This window comes from Macrobrachium nipponense, chromosome 5 (assembly GCF_015104395.2).
Source record: "Macrobrachium nipponense isolate FS-2020 chromosome 5, ASM1510439v2, whole genome shotgun sequence".
Taxonomy (NCBI): Eukaryota; Metazoa; Arthropoda; class Malacostraca; order Decapoda; family Palaemonidae; genus Macrobrachium; species Macrobrachium nipponense.
Genome location: NC_061107.1, coordinates 30,671,712 through 30,692,318, shown reverse-complemented (window position 1 = coordinate 30,692,318; position 20,607 = coordinate 30,671,712). Strand labels below are relative to the sequence as shown.

Sequence of the window (20,607 nt, the reverse complement as noted above, 5' to 3'; positions counted from 1 at the left end):
AGGCAGTCCAGTTATCGGCAGTCTGTTGTCTGGTTATCAAAGGCTTACCCTAAGCATCGTTGGACCTGCATTAAAATCAATCATAACAAACATGCACCTTTTCCTTGGATCTTTTAATAGTTATGCTTTATTTCACTATATCCAATATTACCGAATGTAGTCTCATATACTATTGTATTACACAATACAAAGTTATCAATGTTTTGGGTTGGAAAAGCAGCGGCAAAGGTTAAAGTTTACTTCGCCGTATTCAACTAAATTTTTCCTCCACTATTATTTACGGTCGAGTTTCATCCATGTTGCTGATGCATGATAATTTATAGTAATTAGCAGTGTGAACGTTGCTTTCTCAGCTTCAGCTACAACTGCAGCTTAAATTTAGCAATACTATATTTCCTTGCCGACATTTTTTCCAAAAAGAATAAAGGTAAAATGTAAAAAAATATATATCAGCCCTTTTCTACAATGCAGCTTAATTTAGCAATACTATATTTCCTTGCCGACATTTTTTCCAAAAAGAATAAAGGTAAAATGTAAAAAAATATTTATCAGCCCTTTTCTACTTAACGTTATTTGTAACATAGCTACAGTAATTTTTTACTGTTGTACGATAGCTGAAATGCAAGCAAAACCGTGTTGTCAACCAATTTGGGTGGGCTGTTTGGTAGCAAAACAAATGTTTCCGTTCAATTGTTTATGAATGTAGCATTTAAGTAACTATTATAATGTTACTAACGATACTTTTGTCAGTCTTATTTACTTTTTAAACTTAACCATAAGATATGATAAATACAGAGATGGAGGAAAAGAGGTTAGGAACTGCCAGCAAGAGGAACAAGATATCAATGGAGATAATATAATTGACGTCCATTAAAAGCTCCAAAAAAGGGTCACTTTTTCTCTTTCTAGGCCAAGGTTTATCTGTAAGTTCATCAAATCTGACATAAAAAATTGGTAGAACTACCGTGCAGACCACCGTAAGGGATTAGGCAATGAAATTCCAAATTTTTATTAAGGAGTTATTACATATAAGGGTAAAATATCTGGCTGTGACACTAGAGCGTCATTAGCCAGTCTAAGGCACCGTAAGGAGGATTGTGGCTACCTGCGATTTTTGGTTACCTTCAAATAACCAGGAATGGAACCCCACTGGTAACCGGGGGCTGCCTGTATAACTTAAACAGTATGTCTCCCCAAGTAGTCCCCAAACAATAATACAATATCAATATTCCACCTGATGAAATAAAGATTACAAGATAAAATCTACAAGCAGTTTACTTTCCATATGGTATTTGCTCAAGTTTATATTAAAAACTAAACTATAATTGCCTGAACATAATTTCCACAAACTAAAATTAGGATCAAAATTTTTCATACCAAATAGGTTATTCAGGTATACATTAGACAGCACAAAGAACTTGTGGATAATCCCCCATTGCCAATATCAAAAATAAGTAAAATAAGTTCACTACAATCGACATATCACCAAACCAGTTTCTATTTCCATGGCACTACTTTATTATTATTATCCTTTTGAAGCTAACATGCATTCAGTTTTTGATCAATCATATTTCCATTACATAATGAAGCAAATTATTATTAGTGCACACAATCAAAGGTACAAAACAGCATGGAAATCACTTATGTTCCAGAAAAACTTCCTATTTCCTTAAACAGTTATCCAGTCTCCTACTCAATAAAATCCAGCTCAGAATAAATTTCATACCAAACTCGTAGTTCATATCATATAATTACGGTTCCCATAAATCTTAATTTTTCTTTACAATAAGATCTTCCAGACTTAGTGAGCACATCTAAAATGACATTTTTGAAATTAATGTATATCTTATAGCTAATAAACCCGAGGTCTTAACATTATGATAAATCTTCAGGTGCCAACTGGAAAAGTTAAAAACAAATTATAAATGCAAGTAATCTGCGGCATCTGGCATCTGATATGTTGCTGAAGTGAAGCAAGGCAGAGACCACGCTCAAGCCTAGTGACGCCTTTAGTCTTTCTTCCAACATTAGGTTTGTTAGCTTTGAAAAATACATTCATTAATAATTTATTTGTTCATATGCAGATCAAACCTGAGGTTTTAACATTAGGAGGGAGGTAAGAAAATCCTGATACAACAGGAGATTTGGCACACCTGATCATTCTTCTTAGCAACAAGGGTTCTAAAGAGGACCTAAGCCATTGAGATGTTAGATAGGTATGTAAATATCAAACACCATTCACTGGGTTTAATACAAGGTAACATGTCCAGATTCACAGTGTAAATGGAAGTGAAAGAGAATTGCAGTGAATCCCAGCCAAGTGCAGTTCAGAATTGTGGGATTCAGTCTTTCACAGATTTTTGGTGAAACATATCCCCAAATATACTGTGGGAAATTCACTACATGGATTTTATCAGAGCAATATTCACTACTGTATCTTCTTTTTATTTTCATGACTAAATAATTTTGTATAATAAAAAGAATTTAGTTACAAATATTAATATTAATGGAAACAGCCAATCAAACGTTCAAAGTAAAATCCCTTAATATTGATGTCATCATCCTAATATGTCAATATCATCATCCTAATATGTATTGTATAAGAAAAATAAGTGTGTGTGTGTGTGTGTGTGTGTGTGTGTGTGTGTGTGGGGGGGGGGGGGGGACCGTGATGGGAAAAAGAACATTAAAGCACAGCTGGTTGCCTGATGTTTTGAGGAAAAAGAAGAAATCCAGTTAGATTCTCTCTCTGTTAGCAAGGAAGTGCTGAGGTTCTTTATTGGTATATAGTCTTCCAAAATATGGGCAGTGAATTCAATATATATTAAGAGGGGCGTCCGCCTATATAGAAATAATGCTCCGATTTTTATGAAATTATTATATATATGTTATACATATATATAAGGTGATGTTCCAAAAAAAAATTTCAGTGATTGAATGATTTTGGTTTTTATTGAAAAAATAAGAAAAAAAAAAATGTAACTCTTCCTTCATTTTTAGAGCTATTGCAATGCGGCTTTATACACAAAGTATATCATAGTAGAAAAAAAATGTTGTGAACAGTTTTTCCATTTTTGGATGGGGGACAAGGGGGAATTTTCCCTCCAAAATTTTGTTGATTTGGTTATCATGAGTTCCTTGTCAACCTAAGAAAAAATCTAGCCCCAACAAAATATTTGCCTTTCTTTCCTCTTTCCAATGGTATATTTAACTTTAAAATTGGCCTACAAATAAAAAAATAGTTCGCGTTTGAAGTGCAAAAAAGTGAAAACTGAGAAAAACTGCCGTAAAGGTCAAGAAGTGTTTTTTTTGGCACTCGTGGAAAAAAAATTGATCTATGAGCAAAACCATGATACAAACAAATGTTGAATACTAACTAGCGCTTAGTTCAGAATGCCTTTCCTTCTTTCTAATAGTTCTTAAGTGTTTTTTTTTGCTTGGTTTCCTGCACCAAGTCCCCACCCTAAAAAGGGGTATTATTTGCTCGAGGCGAGGCTATCATCAAGTACCACCTGACTCTTTGTTGCTTAGTTTGAAACCAAGCAAGTAAGAATTTGTCATCATATACTCCCGTTTCATCGTCCTTTATTACTTTCATTAACTGCGAGTGTAACTGTGAAGGTGAAAAAACCTCAGGTGATTGCGCACCAGACGACGTAGAGGCAATGAGGGCAGGGCTCTCAGCAGCCAAAAGAGCCTCGTGTTGTTGTTGTTGGTGGTGCTGGTGGTGGTAATGGTGTTCCTGGTGGTGGTGGTGGTGATGGTGGACAGCGCTGGATACATCAGCCAACAATGGTGGTGGTAATGCGACACTGCCACATCAACAACAAAAAAAAAAAAAAAAAAAAAAAAAAAAAAAAAAAAAAAAAAAAAAAAAAAAAGTTCACCTTCCACCCTACGTCTCTTTTTAGCAAAATTTGCTAAACGGGCCATAGTTGCACGATTCCGTTTCAACATATTGTCTCACTTTCACTCTAGTATACACACAAACATATATAAATTGTATTTCAAGTTACTTGGTGTAAGAAAACAAGAAAAAAACACTGTAAATAGCGAAAATATGCTTGGAGTAAAGAGCAGCATACCTCCCCTTATGCAACGCTGGGACACACTGACTCCCATGGCACCCTGCTGGGCATGCTACGGTGCTGCCCGCTCAGAACACTATTCACCAAGGAATCAGCCATTGTTGGTGCCAGATGTAAGAGATTAGGAGAAATAAAAATCAAAATAATTAATAAATTGGGCAGATAAAGGACAAAATGACAAAAGTCATTAGGAGCCAAACGTCAGCCCTACGTCACAGTGTGAAGGGGGCGGGGCCAAAACCCCATTAATTTTAATATTACGAAAAAATGCTTTTGCCACGTGATAACAGAGGTGTTGCTCATGTCTTACGGCCATTTAACCAGATTTTGAAAATTTCAAAAATATTCATCAAAAATTAAAGAGGAAGGCTGCATTCCTACAGAGTGAACAGTTTGAGCATGAAGTGTATCTTATTCCACCTGTTGAAGTTGGCTGTGATGATAATGTACTATGGAAATTTTAAAAAATGTGTATATGGTCTTCATGATGCTGCTAGAAAATGGTATCTTAGTGGAGACTTTCCTGTTGAAGATGGGAAGTAATCAGATGAAAACCGACCCTGCAACATTCTATTGGTATTTTGAAGGAGATCTGTGTAGTATATTTTTGATGCACGTAGATGATTTCTTGTGGGGAGGAATAAAGAAATTAGAAAGTGTATTCAGGTTAGGGAACAAAGTAATTCTATAATAACACTTTAACGCCGATTGGAGATATTAAACGTCGATATAAATTGTCTGTTGGGTGCCGGTTGGACGTATGGTACGTCTATATAAAATTTTTTTAAAAATTCGCTGAAAAATACTTATAGGCCTACCAGCCAAAAACTTTTGAATCACGCGCCTTGGGGGATGCTGGGAGGTCACGGATCAAGGCATTGTTTTGTTTACAATCATTACGCAGGCGCGCAAGCGCGAATTTCTTTCTTCTAGCACTAAAAAGTACTATCAGCAACATCTGAAATTATTTTGTCACTTTGACAATTTTTACACCATTTTATATTAGCAGTTACATGGAGTATTATATATGAAAATGTGCACGATTTCATGTAGAATACAACAAAAAACAACTCATGGTTGTAGCTTTTATCAGTTTTGAAATATTTTCATATAAATAACAAGTGCCAAAATATCAACCTTCGGTCAACTTTGACTCTACCGAAATGGTCGAAAAACGTAATATTCAATCAATTACCTTTATTTTCCAACAAATTGGAAGTTAGCACAATATTTCGATTTATGGTGAATTTATGGGGAAAAAAAAAAAAAAAAAAAAATTCCTTACGTCCGCGTGGTAACTTCTGGAAAAATAATACATTTTTTGTCAGATTGTCGTAATGTTTGCACCATTTTAAATTAGACATTACAAAGTGTTATATATGAAAATGTGCGCAATTTCATGTAGTATACAACAAAAAACAACTCATGGTTGTAGCTTTTATCAGTTTTGAAATATTTACATACATAACGATAAGTGCCAAATTATCAACCTTCGGTCAACTCTGACTCGACCGAAAGGGTCGAAAAACGCAATTGTAAGCTAAAACTATTACATTCTAGTAATAGTCAATCATTTACCTTTATTTTGCAACAAATTGGAAGTCTCTAGCACAATATTTCGATTTATGGTGAATTTATGAAAAACTTTTTCCTTACGTCCGCGGTAACTCTTCCGAAAAAATCATAAATTTTTTTGTCCGATTGTCGCAATGTTTGCACCATTTCAAATTAGCCGTTACATAAAGTTTTATATATGAAAATGTGTAGAATTTCATGTACAATACAACAAAAAACAAACTATGGTTGTAGCTTTTATCAGTTTTGAAATATTTTCATCTAAATAACGATATAGAAAAAATTCGTCCTTCGGTCAACTTTAACTCGACCAAAATGGTCAGAAACTGCAATTGTATACTACAACACTTACAGTCTAGTAATATTCAATCAATTAACTTCATTTTGCAACAAACGGGAAGTCTCTAGCACAATATTTCGATTTATGGTGAATTTTTTAAAACTGCTTTTTTTTTTTTTTTTTTTTTTTTTTTTTTTTTTTTACGTTGCACGTTATGAATTCATGCATCATTTTGTGATATTTTCTGTGTTGCCTTGATCATTTTACAATGTGTTATATACCAAAATTATCGCAATTTAGTGTACAATACAACGAAAAAAATTAACTCTATCTTTAACCGTTTTGCTCACAACCCGATTTGTATACAATTATATACATACAAACATTTTTTCTCGCGCTGTCATATATCTTAATATTTATATATATATTTTTTTTAATTTCTGATGGTTGCATACTAAACTTCAGGCAATGACAAAAAACGGAGCCAAAAACGAACTCTTAATCTTGAAAACTAAGCGTGCAGAGATTTTTTTTAAAACATTTTTTTCCGCTTCGGCACTCACTCGTGAACGCCGCCGGCATACGGGAGACGATTTTTAAAATACCGCTTCGGCGTTTAAGGGTTAAGATAAATTGCCTGGATATTGTACAGAATAAACTTGGTGTCACACTTCATCAAAATGAGTATTGTAAATCTCTTGAATCTATAAATGAGAGTGCTGAGAGAGATTAAATAAGAATATGGAGTGTAATGAAGAAAAGAAGAACTTGAGGAGTCTAGGGTGGTTATGCACAAATTAAAGACCTGACTTGTCATATGATGTATTGGAACTTAGCTGTAAAATAAATAACCCTAAAGTAACAGATATGATTTAGGCAAACAAATGTCTAAGAAAAGCCTGTGTCTTTGAGAGCTCTTTGTACTTCCCAGGACTGGGAGAGTTTCAAGTTTAAGTTGGTTATGCAAATATCCCCGATGGATTTAGTAGTGCTGGGGGCTTTGTGATTTTCTAAATGGGTGAAAATGAAAATAGTTGTCCTTTGTACTGGGAGTCAAAGAAAATCAGAAGGGTTGTAAAAAGCACTCTTGCAGCAGAAACACAAGCAGCCGCTAAGGCAGTGGATATGGCTTACTATCTTGGAAACATGTTGTCCCAAATATTGTATGATGGAAAGAGAAATCTGCCTGTGGAACTCTATGTGGATAACAGTTCACTTTATGAGAATGTGTACTCTTGAAATTTAAATGTTTCAGAAAAGAGATTGACAATTGACATAGCTATTCTCAAAGAATTGGTTCAGAATGGAGATTTCAAGATATTTGGGGTAGATTCAAAAGCACAGTTGGCTGATGTGTTAACCAAATAGGGGGTAAATGGGGTAAATTCTTTGAGAATGGGTAAAGTGTTTGAGTGGATCCCTGAAATCTTGAATAGATTTTATAAGTAGATAATTTTATTTTTTTCCCTAAGCCATATAATGCTTGTTACTTTGGACATAGATTTCTTTTGTTTTCTTTCAAAGGAGAGGGAATATGTTAACTCTGTTGAGAATGTTTGTGTATGACGTTGCACATTAAGCTCACCATTGTTTGTGCGTGTTTATGTTTTGAGCGGGAAGGGGAAGTGAATCGAAATGATGTAGGCACTTGACAGGTTGGAACCAAGAGGTAAAAATAAGTTTTTTTTTTTTCTTTTTTTTTTTTTTTTTGTCTGCCTTTGATTTATCCTGCCACACTGGTCTACACAATCAACAAAAATCAGCTGCAAAATATAGGTCTCAGCCAGATAATTCACCCAAACTAAGGCCTTCTCCTTATTCCTGGCATAATAAAATAGTGAAAATAATGACTACTAACCAATGATTGAACAGTATTCGATGGCAGAAAGTGAGTGGTGCTGGCTGGTTGCTGGTGGGAAGGCAAGAGGGGAGTAAGAGATGTGCATGACGATACTAACGATGGTTTGGCGGGAAATTTGGTTTTATGTTCTTGGAAGATAATCTCACAAATTATGCCTTGTAAAGCTGTTTGTTATTTCTTTAGTTATATACAGTAGAGCCCCGGCTCATGACCGTATTAGAACTTGACATAATCGGACTTGGCCACTAAATTTCGAATAAATTTTGTATCTGCGTTCAACCAAAAAACCGGATTCCGACCCCCAGACCATATGATGTTTGTAAACAAAACTGTTTCCGACAGCTGCCGCTAGTTAGCGTCATCCAGTGTTACCAAATGTAGCATAATTTCATGTTTTTCAGCATAATTTGACCCAAGAATTAGAGCTTAGCATAAATTCTATCATACTTAGGGTTCTAGTACAATTTTAGAATGTATTTTCACTAAAATTTTAAATAAAATACAGAAAATTCCTCAATTTCATACACAGCTATAGTGAATATATGTACCTTCATAGTGAAATTGCCTCACAAGCAGCACTAACAAATGAATTGATTGCTAAGTTTGAACACAACTAAAGAATGTTAAATTTTGTGAATATAAATACCCACAGTAGCATGACAAACGGTCAGTAAAGTGTGAATAATGTTTTTTCTTCATGAGTAGTCTGATTTTTTTTCCTTTTTATATTTTTTTCATTAGTTATAAAAATTTTAATTGTCTGAAGTGATTTTCACACGATTTTCAAGTATTTATTCATTGTGTATGTGATCTGTTAAAGAAAAATGGTGTTTCAGTGGCATGATAATGATCAGTAATAAGTATGTATCTTTTCCTTCTTGAGTAGAGACTGGTTTGTTTGTTTTTCTTTTTTTTTAGTTTTAATTTTTCACTAGATATCAAGGTGTTATATTTGAAGTAATTTTCACACATTTTTTATGTATTAATTGTGTATGTAGGCTACGACAGTAATCCTGTTGTTGTTGTCCAGGGCTGGTGCTCGGAACAGAGTACCCAATTCAAGCTTCCTCTCTCCCTCAGAACTCCTACACTTCTTTACCCCTTCTTAAATGCAAAGTACGAGGTACAGTACACAAAGACCTCTAAGAATGTGCTTTGAAGGATTTGGAGCAAAACAAACCGTAGTGGAGGTTGTTCATGGCTGCCAGGTGTATCACGAGGCAAAAACACTACTGCTGGCTATGTTCAAACATTAGGATAATGTTAATCTCTGAAATAACGGAAGTGTTTACATGGCATCTCACGTTTTCCTTCTTCAAAATGTTTCCACTATTCCCAACTCCAAAATAAACCTTAAGTTTCGTCTATCCTCTCCTCAATATTAAAATGATGAGCGAAAGAAAAATTTAATCAAGCACCCTTGCTTGCTTTTTTAGGCATAGGCCTAGTCTAAAAAAAAATGCTCACACATGAGGTGCACGTTTCAGTAGCAAATGCAACACATATTTAAGTGTTAGGTTTGGAGTGAAGGCAATGTTACGTACGTAGGTTACATGTGCGGTTTGTTCGAGAATACAATCTTTAAGCTTTGTTAAGCTTGGTGGTAAAGAAGAGGGTAGCCATAGCTTAAATCAAGAGCAGACATTATGGTATATACGTGCGTAGTAATTAAGAAATTAAGAAGATTCTTTTATGTCTACTGTAATACGTCAATGTTTACGAGTGAGATTTGGTAGTAAAACCACTGTTACATATGTAACATGTGCGGGTCGGTCGCAACGCAATCTTAGCTTTTTAAGCTTGCCGGTAAAGAAGAGGTTAGCCTTAGCTTAACTCAGAAGCTGCTATGGTATACATAGTAATTATAGAAATTAAGATTCTTTTCTGTCTATCGTAAAAATACGTGAAATGTTTACGTGTGAGATTTGGTAGTGAAACCACTATTGCCTTAGCTTAAATCAGAGAAGCCACAATGGTATACGTAGTAGTTATAGAAATTATGACTATTCTTTTATGCCTACTGTAAAAATTTGTCAATGTTTACATATGACATTTGGTAGTGACACCAGTTTACATATGTAACGTGTGAGCGGTAACGAACGCAGTCTGTATGCTTGGTTTGTAAGCGTCCTCGTAAAGAAGAGGTTAGCCTGATATTAAACTCAAAGAGATGCTGTTATGTAATGGTATAGTAATTATAGAAATTAAGACGATTCTTTTACTAATACGTACGTATATATGTACCATGTACCATATTTATTTTCAAAGTCCAATAAGCTTGAAACCAGCCCTGATATTTGACAAAAATTTGCCGTCTTAGAACACGCACCTTTTTTATAAGGATATTTATGAACACAAAACCGTTAGTATCATAACATTTACTGAAAGATAATTTTAAAGTGATTTTGTATACAGTATTACATTCGACTCCGTATAAGATTTACCATAAATCAATACAGAATGTAAAAGTTTCTAGGCTTCCTATAGCAACAATATGGTTTGTTAACTACCATAGTCCCGCTATAAGTCACCAGGGCTGCGCTATAGTATGTTTACCTCCTTTCATGCCACAGCTGCTGACTTAACCCTCTTACGCCGATTGGACGTATTAAACGTCGAGATAAATTGTCTCCCGGATGCCGATTGGACGTATTAGACGTCGACATAAAGTTTTTTTAAAATCCGCGGAAAAATACTTATAGGCCTACCAGCCAAAAACTTTTGAATCACGCGCCTTGGGGGATGCTGGGAGCTCACTGATCAAGGTGTTGTTTTGTTTACAATCGTTACCCAGGCGCGCAAGCACGAATTTCTTTCTTATCGCACTAAAAAGTATCAGACACACATCTCAGAAATTATTGTCACTAACAATTTTTGCACCATTTTAAATTACCCGTTACATGGATTATTATATATGAAAATGTGTGCAATTTCATGTAGAATACAACTTAAAAATACTCATGATTGTAGCTTGTATCAGTTTTGAAATATTTTCATATAAATAACGATAAGTGCCAAAATTTCAACCTTCGGTCAAATTTGACTCTACCGAAATGGTCGAAAAACGCAATTGTAAGCTAAAACTCTTATATTCTAGCAATATTCAATCATTTACCTTCATTTTGCAACAAATTGGACGTCTCTAACACAATATTTCGATTTATTGTGAATATATGAAAAAAACTTTCCCCACGCGGTAACTCTTCCAATAAATTTTTTTGCGCGATTGTCGTAATGTTTGCACCATTTTAAATTTGCCGTTACATAAAGTTTTATATATGGAAATGTGCACAATTTCATGCACAATACAACTATAAACAACCCATGGTTGTAGCTTTTATCAGTTTTGAAATATTTTTATATAAATAACGATAAGTGCGAAAGTTTCAACCTTCGGTCAATTTTGACGCTACCGAAATGGTCAAAAAACACAATTGTAAGCTAAAACTCTTACATTCTAGTAATATTCAATCATTTACCTTCATTTTGCAACAAATTTGAAATCTCTAGCACAATATTTTGATTTATGGTGAAAAAAAAAAAAAAAAAAAAAAAAAAAAAAAAAAAAAAAAAAATTCCTTACGTCCGCGCGTTAACTTGCGAAAAAAATCAGACATTTTTTCGTGCGATTGTCGTAATGTTTACACCATTTTAAATTAGCCTTTACATAAAGTTTTATATATATATGGAAATGTGCGCAATTTCATGTAGAATACAACAATAAATTACTGAAGGTTGTAGCTTTTCTCATTTTCGAAATATTTGCATATAAATCACGATAGAAAAAAAAAACCACGTTCAGTCAACTTTGACTCTACCAAAATAGTCAAAAAACACAATTTTTAGCTAAAACTCTTACAGTCTAGTAATATTCACTTATTAATCTTCATTTTGAAACAAATTCGAAGTCTCTAGCACAATATTTAGATATATGGTGAATTTTTAAAAAAACTTTCCTTCCCTCTGCGTGCGGATTCTCCGCCGCAAATCTCCGAAATGCGTAAGTCGCATTATCGTTATATTTGCTGAGTTTCATATTAGGCGTTTCATAGAGTTTTATACATGAAAATGTGCGCAATTACATATAGAATACAACAAAAAATAATTGAAGGTTGTAGCTTTTCTCATTTTTGAAATATTTGCAAATAAAAACTCGTACAGTATCGTAATATTCCATCATTTGTCTTCATTTTGAAACAAATTGGAAGTCTCTAGAACAATATTTAGATTCATGGTTATTTTTTTGAGAAAAAAAAAAAAAAAAAAAAAAAAAAAAAAAAAAAAAAAAAAAAAAAAAAAAAAAAAAAAAAAAAAAATTTACGTCCGCGCGTTACGAATTCATGCATCCTTTTGTGATAATATTTTCTCTGTGTCGCTTTGATCGTTTTACAACATGTTACATAACAAAATAATCGCAATTTAGTGTACAATAAAACCAAAAAAATTGAACTCTTTAGCTTTAACCGTTTTGCTCACAGCGCGATTTGAATACAATTATATAGGAAATTTTGTTTTCGCGCTACCATATATCGCATTATTTACATATGATAATAATATTTTTCATTTCTGATGGTTGCATACTAAACTTCAGGCAATGACAAAAAAAGGAGCCAAAAATGAACTCTTAATCTTGAAAACTAAGTGTGATGTGATTTTTTGAAAAAAATATTTTTTCCGCTTCGGCGCTCACTCCGAGACCGCCTCGGCATACAGGAGATGATTTTTATTATACCCCTTCGGCGTAAGAGGGTTAATGTAGGCAATTTTTCGTAAGCTTTTGATAAATATAAATTTGGTTTCATTTTAATAGTTTATTAATTCACTGTAATAATTAGATTTGCTTTTCAATGCTTTATGATGTTAGCAACACGTTTGATGCCTACCCACTAAACTACATTCTACTTACTAGTTACCTAGGTAGCCTTCTGGTGCTCAGTCAACAATCGGTTGGAAATATGCCAGCTTTCTTTTATACTGTATATTATACATTTAAAATGACAAATATATATTTCATATTATATTTAACTCAACTATTTGGTTGTAATTTACATGTAATGTATTGTATAAAAAGGCAAGGTTAGGGTAATAACTGGTGGTCAGGAACGGATTAATCCATTTTTAGTTATTTCTTATGGGAAAACTTTATTCAGATCTCGAAATTATCGAATTTCGATGCTCCTTCTGGACCGAATTAGCGTTGAGATCCGGGGTTCTACTGTACACTGTACACGGTAGTGCGAGTAGTAGTGTGCAACAATGTACAGTTTGGTCAACATTTTTTTTTTCTGTATTCCAATTTTGGATCTTTCAGTCACAGTGAAAACTGGGAACATTTCTGGGGACAGCAGTAGTCAGGGACAGGTCACCGAAAACGGGGATGTCTGGTCACCCCAAATTAGTATAGAGTATACTGTACGCTAGGCTCCTGTATATGCATGCTATATACCATAGTGAACACTAGGCTAACTCTTTGTTAAGTGTTATTCAATTTCTTTTTGTAATGAATTATCATAAATCAATATGCACTGAAGTGAGAGAATTAGCCAATATTAATAATTACTATATCGTATATGCATGCAGTAGCTATACTGTGCAGTGTAGGCTAGGTATATACAGAAGAGGCCTGGACCTCAACAATAATCTGTTCCAAAAGAGGTGTTGAAATAAGATTTTCTCGAGCTCTGAATCAATATTTTCTATAAGAAGTCACTGAAAATGGATTAAACCGTTTCTGACCACTCATTACTACACTAACCTTGCTTATTATAAAAAACAGTACACAAATCACAATTGAGTTCAGAGTTAAATAAATATCATATTAGACGTATATTTTTAAATTAGTATAGTATTAAAAAAAACTGGCCTATGTCCAATGAGGCCATATTACCAATGGTTGACCTGGCACCATAGGCTAGCTACTACTACACAGAATGCAGATTAATGGGTAGGCACAAAACTTGCTAACATCATAAAATATTGAAAAACAAGCCTAATACAGCATATCAAGTAAATTAAAAAAATATTAAATTCAAGTCGAATTATGTTTATTATAACTTACAAAAATTTGCCTACATAACGTCAGCGGCTTGGAAACAAACCTGTGTACGTATACATACTGTATGTAGAAAATCACTTTAAAATTTCTTTCAATAGGTAAATGTTAGATACTAAAACTTTCTTCATCTAATAGGGATGAGTCTTCTATGGCGGCAAATTACTCAACTCTCTACCAGGAAGCTTAACAAGGCATAAAAATTGTTTGTTACCGAACCGCACACATACTAAACATTGATCTTACTTGCGAAGAAATTCACAATCTTGTGACGAACACAGTAAAAAATCCATAATTATATAATAAGTACAATATTACTATTCAAAATATACAGAGATTTTCGAACACCGTTCAGTGTTTACATTAACACCATTGATGTCGAAAGCCTTCGTAGGTATTTTCTTTTCCAATGACACATCATCGCTCTCACTACCAAACCTCAGAACAGTGTTCGAAAGTCTTCGTATATTTTTCATACTTTACTATTAATTGCCGATTTTCATGACATACATTTTTCTCACTACCAAACCTCGCACAAACCTTGCATATACTACTACAAAATGCATGTGCGCGCATAGTTTTTAGACTAGGACTGTCAAAAAAATCAAGGATGGATGCTTGCTTACCCCAAGGAAATCCCGCAAGAGTGAAAACTATCCCCATAACTGTGCGCATACCAAAACAATACCAGTGGAGTGATCAAGTTTTATTACAAAGCATAGCAACACCTGCACCAATGTTAACAGATGCAGTATGCAGTAGCATCATTTATGCTTTTAGCATATTTGAGGTAAATTTTGTTACATAGCATATATTTGTCATAACGACCCATCTAGTATAACTTTGGGAAGTTTGGCATAAATATATGTAGAATCATTAAAAATAACAAACATGCCAGACTTATTTTGATAAAATAATGTACATAATATTTAATAAATTAGGTTTATCAATCTCATAAAAAAATCAAAACATGTTTGATGTGTCCCTCATATATACTGCCCAAGCGTCACAAATGTCTGTTTCATGACGTAAGTGCCAAACAAAATCCCAAAATAATCTTGGAGAATGAACAAAAGATATGGATAGTGAATGGCGTGCACTAATTAATTACAAGTGACAATATTGACAGTTTTCTTTACAAAAAAGATCAACACAAAAGTCATTCTGGGTTAAAGTTTATCTAAGTGATAAATATCCTATTCTTTCAAAGTTAGCTTGAGCCTTGCTAACCATTACCACATGCAGATTATGAGCGTATTTCTTGGGGGGGGGGGGGGGGGGGGGGGGGGGGGTAAAATATTTCACTAACAAATTAACTAATATGCAGTGAAGGTATCAAGAAAGCAGGTGCTTGCACCAAATTTAATCCTTCCAAGGACATGCTAAGCTCCATAAAAATATTTCCAGTAAATAGGATTATCATCTTTCATATTTATTAGCCAACTGTATTTATAAGTTATATATTTATATTCACTGTGAAAATAAAACAATTTAACATAACATTAGCACAACTTTATCATCCCACCAACATAAATTTGAAAGATTTAGCATAATTTCAGATAGAGTTAAGCATAAAATAAAGAGAGATCTCAGCATAATACCAGCATAATTTTGATGGATTTAGCATAATTTCATGTGAAGTTTAGCATCAAATGGAAGTGAGATCTAAGCATAATATCAGAATAATTTTGATAGATTTAGCATAATTTCATAGTGTGTTTAGCATCAAATGGGAAGTGAGAACTAAGTTAGCATAATAGCATAATTTTGTCATCTCACTAGCATAATTTTAATAGATATTGCATAATTTCATATACAATGGGAAGTGAGATCTAAATTAGCATAACATTAGCATAATTTTGATAGATTTAGAACATTTTCATGTAGAGTTTAGCAACAAATGGGAAGCGAGATCTAAGTTAGCATAAAATTAGCATAATTTTATCATCCCAAAGCATAACTTTGAAAGATTAGCATAATTTCTTATACAGTATAGCATCAAAGAGATCTGGTAACACAAAACGCCACCAACAAAACTAGTGATAGTTAACTGAAAATTTGGTGTCAAAACTCGATTATGTCAACTTCTATTACAGCCGAGGTCAGAGGTTCTACTGTATATGATGATACTGATTACCCTAGTGTAGGATAGGCTATATTTGAGATCAAATTTTTTAAACAAACAACGGGTTTTTTGGAACCTAACCCCATCGTAAGTAGAACACCTGTATGACAAAAAAGGAAATAAAAGTGAAGGGAATCAGATGACGAAACTCTAAGGGAGAAGAGATGCCACAAAAGCAGCGCAAGGCCATCAAAATTTGTTGAGAAAGTGGAGGAAAACTTGTCGGCAACAAACCCGTAACAACTAACATTCCAATCTACACAAAATCTGAAAGATTAAAACATACCATGTTCCCAAAAATTATGCAATTGAAACAAAATGTCTAAACAAAATATGTCTTCATAAAGAAAGAACATAATTAAAAACACACCTAAAAGATGCTAGAGAAATAACAACAATGAAGATATAAGGGGAGAAAAAACCACACTACAGCCTACTAAGCTGCATTAAAGAAATAAAACTTAATGAAATGTCTTTACACACGTTTCAATATATCCAAACCAATCTTTCAAATTACAAACTTGCTATAAAAAGGAACAAGATGCTGCTGTCCCCTCTCCCCCTTAGAGAGGCTGGGCAGCATTATGCAAAAATCCTCTGATGATAAAGCAGTAGGAATAGGCCTGGAGGCACACCTACTGCAAGTTTTATGTCTTAAAGGAAGTGTGGAAGCATGAACACAGGACCCCTGGAAAGCTGGGACAGATGTTGATGCTCACAGGACTTCTTAGGCTGGACAGAGGAATCCAAGATACAAGAGAAAGAAATCACAGGCTTAGCTAAAAACCGGCTTGAGAGGAGGAGAGCAAAAGCAAATGCCCACTCTCCAAGGCCGCTGAAGAAACTAGGTTCGAGCATGGTCTCCGACTTTCTTCCACCTCAACTACACATTTAATGCCAGATGCCACAGTCATTGCATTTACAATTTTTTAACGGTTATTATCCGTTTTCCAGCTGGCACCAGAAGATTTATCCTAATGTCAAGACTGAAGGTTTGTTCTGCGTATGTACAAGTATGAATTTTGGTACAGATCCTACACCTACAAAAGATAATGCACACAAATTACAAATCAAACTTCAGATTTATTTTAATAAGTGAACCAAAAATGAGCTTTAAGATTTCAAACAACTAACAAACTAACCTTTTTGGTGAATTTTGGAGTCTTGATTTCTATGAAGGCAGCACGTACTGCTTTCTTGTAAGAAGGCACATTGTTGAAAGTCACACGTCCAGAGCCAATGGGATACTTGTGTTTATCAGTATCGATTCCTATAAAAATCATAAAGTTTTAGGTTCAAGTTGAAGAATTTCTTTAAACTGAATTTACAACTTCACATTCCTATTATAATTTTCTGGCATTTTGAATCACACTGAACTATTTCAAAGTTTCTTTAGCCTATAATTCAAGTTCACAAATCTTGATATAACATATGATCCAACCCTATCCTCAAGCCGACCTTAAATTTTCGAAATGTGGAACATTGTGCACAGCCACTCCATTTACCTTAGGGCACTGGCTGGATAACAAAATTTTTTAAGGACAGGACTTTCACATTCATACCACTTAACCCTTAAACGCCTATTGGACGTATTCTACGTCGAGATAAATTCTCTTTTGGGTGCCAACCAGACGTAATTTACGTCGACATAAAAAAGTGTTTTGCAAATTCGCGGAAAAATACTTATAGGCCTACCAGCCAAAAACTTTTGAATCATGCGCCTTGGGGGATGCTGGGAGTTCACAGATCAAGGTGTTGTTTTGTTTACAATCATTACGCAGGTGCACAAGCGCGAATTTCTTTCTTATCGCACTAAAAAGTATCAGTGACACATCTGAAATTATTTCGTCACTGACAATTTTTGCTCCATTTTAAATTAGCCGTTACAAGGAGTATTATATATGAAAATGTGTGCATTTTTATGTAGAATACAACAAAAAAATACTCATAATTGTAGCTTTTATCACTTTTGAAATATTTTCATATAAATAACGATAAGCGCCAAAATTTCAACCTTTGATCAAATTTGACTACCGAAATGGTCGAAAAACGCAATTTTAAGCTAAAACTCTTATATTTTAGAAATATTCAATCATTTACCTTCATTTGCAATAAATTGGAAGTCTCTAGCACAATATTTCGATTTATGGTGAATTTATGAAAAAAAAACTTTCCTTACGTCCGAGCAGTAACTTCTGAAAAAATCTTACATGCAATTGTTGTAATGTTTGCACCATTTTAAATTAGCTGTTACATAAAGTTTTATATATGGAAATGTGCACAATTTCATGCACATTACAACTAAAAACAACCAATGGTTGTAGCTTTTATCAGTTTTGAAATATTTTCATATAAATCACGATAAGTGCCAAAATTTCAACCTTCGGTCAACTTTGACTTACGAAATGGTCGAAAAACGCAATTGTAAGCTAAAACACTCATATTCTAGTAATATTCAATCATTTACCTTCATTTTGCAACAAATTGGAAGTCTCTAGCACAATATTTCGATTGATGGTGAATTTATGGAAAAAAAAAAAAAAAAAAAAAAAAAAAAAAATTTCCTTATGTCCGCGCGGTAACTCTTCCGAAAAAATCATACGTGTGATTGTCGTAATGTTTGCACCATTTTAAATTAGCAGGAACAAAGTTTTATATATGAAAATGTGCGCAATTTCATGTAGAATACAACAATAAATTATTGAAGGTTGTAGCTTTTCTCATTTTCGAAATATTTGCATATAAATCACAATAGAAAAAAAAACCACGTTTGGTCAACTTTGACTCTACCGAAATGGTCGAAATACGTAATTGTAAGCTAAAACTCTTACAGTCTAGTAATATTCAGTCATTTATCTTCATTTTGAAACAGTACAGTCTAGTAATATTCAGTCATTTATCTTCATTTTGAAACAAATTCGAAGACTAGCACAATATTTAGATTTATGGTGAATTTAAAAAAAACAAACTTTCCTTCCCTCCACGCGCGGATTCTCCGCCACAATCTCAGAAATGCGTACGTCGCATGATCGTTATATTTGCTCAGTTTCATATTAGGCGTTTCATATAGTTTTATATATGAAAATTTGCACAATTTTATGTAGAATACAACAAGAAATAATTGAAGGTTGTAGCTTTTCTCATTTTTGAAATATTTGCATATAAAAAAAAATATAAAAATTCTACATTCGGTCAACTTCAACTCGTCCGAAATGGTAAAAAACTGCAATTGTAAGCCAAAACTCTTACAGTATAGTAATATTCAATCATTTATCTTCCTTTTGAAATAAATTGGAAGTCTCAAGAAAAATATTTTGAATTATGGTGAATTTTTGAAAAAAAAAAATCTTTTCACATCCGCTCGTTACGAATTCATGCATCATTTTGATAATATTTTCTCTGTGTTGCTTTGATATTTTTACAGTGTGTTATATACCAAAAGAATTGCAATTTAGTGTACAATACAACAAAAACAAAATTAAATCGTTAGCTTTAACCGTTTGCTCAGGGCGCAATTTGTATACAATTATATATGAAATTTTGTTTTTGCGCTATCATATATCGCATTATTCATATATGATAATGATATTTTTTTCATTTCTGATGGTTGCATACTAAACTTCAGGCAATGACAAAAAAAGGCGCCAAAAATGAACTCGTAATCTTGAAAACTAAGCGCGCTGTGATTTTTTGAAAAAATATATTTTCGGCTTCGGTGCTCGCTCCGAGACCCTTTAGGCTTACGGGAGACTATTATGATTATACCCCTTAGGCGTTCAAGGATAAATACGGTGACTTAGGACATCTCCAAACGGCGTACGATTTTTACCTCTGACCTTTGGTTTTGTGACGCCAGTGCAATTTATCCCAAAAATAACCATTTTTCAAATTCTAACTCCTTCCTTGATACTTAAAATATTAAGACCTGGGATTCCTACCATATATAAACCTGAAGTAATCCTCCAATCAAATTATTATTTTTTTTAAGTAATTTTCTTTGCTAGATATGAATTTTTTCATTATGGTAAAAAAATAAACCCTATACATCAGGAAAAATTTTTAAGAAAATATAATGAAAAAAAAATTGGACAAAAGGGCTTCATTTTATTGTTCTATAATGTCTTCCCAAGTTATATACCAAAATTTCAATGCTATAGCTTTCAAACTGAGAGAGAAAATAGACTGAAGTTCAATAAGCAGTATTGAAAATATGGGCATTCAAAGTTTTTCTTTTTATTTTACAAAGACAGTTAATAAATCATGATTACTATGAATGTTATATTCCTTTTTGGGTATTAATAAACCAAAACTGTTATTTATCACAATCATAAATGAAGATTCCTTTGCTGAAAGATCGTAGCCTGGGGCACTGAGTCAGGCGAGACTGGGTACTTCTTACGCAACACACACACTCTCTCTCCTTCATTAACTCTGCTAATATCGCCGTTATTATGATCTTCTGAACTCTTATTAGAGCAAATTTTCTTCTTTTGTATGTCAGCGAGATGTTTTGCTTGTCTTTTCCTCTTTGGCATGATGAAATTCTTGCCGAAACAAAGAAAAACAAGACGTAAAAGCAAGCAAATGTCAAGAGATGAAACTCGACATATACTCTCTCATGTTTCT

General features: G+C 33.7%; 2 protein-coding genes across 2 annotated transcripts in view; both read right to left on the bottom strand.

Moving 5' to 3' along the window:
- The window catches only part of LOC135215746 (cytoplasmic polyadenylation element-binding protein 1-like), a 50,507-nt gene extending 46,320 nt beyond the window's left edge, over window positions 1–4,187 (bottom strand). The window contains 2 exon segments of the mRNA XM_064250701.1: window positions 3,649–3,812; window positions 4,117–4,187. Coding sequence (XP_064106771.1) covers window positions 3,649–3,812; window positions 4,117–4,187 — 235 coding nt within the window.
- Window positions 4,188–17,015: 12,828 nt separating this feature from the next.
- The window catches only part of LOC135215745 (cytoplasmic polyadenylation element-binding protein 1-like), an 82,184-nt gene continuing 78,592 nt past the window's right edge, over window positions 17,016–20,607 (bottom strand). The window contains exons 6-7 of the mRNA XM_064250700.1: window positions 17,124–17,251; window positions 17,016–17,021 (exon numbers count right to left, since the gene is read on the bottom strand). Of these exons, the coding sequence (XP_064106770.1) occupies window positions 17,016–17,021; window positions 17,124–17,251 (134 nt within the window). The remainder of the gene's footprint in view (window positions 17,022–17,123; window positions 17,252–20,607) is intronic.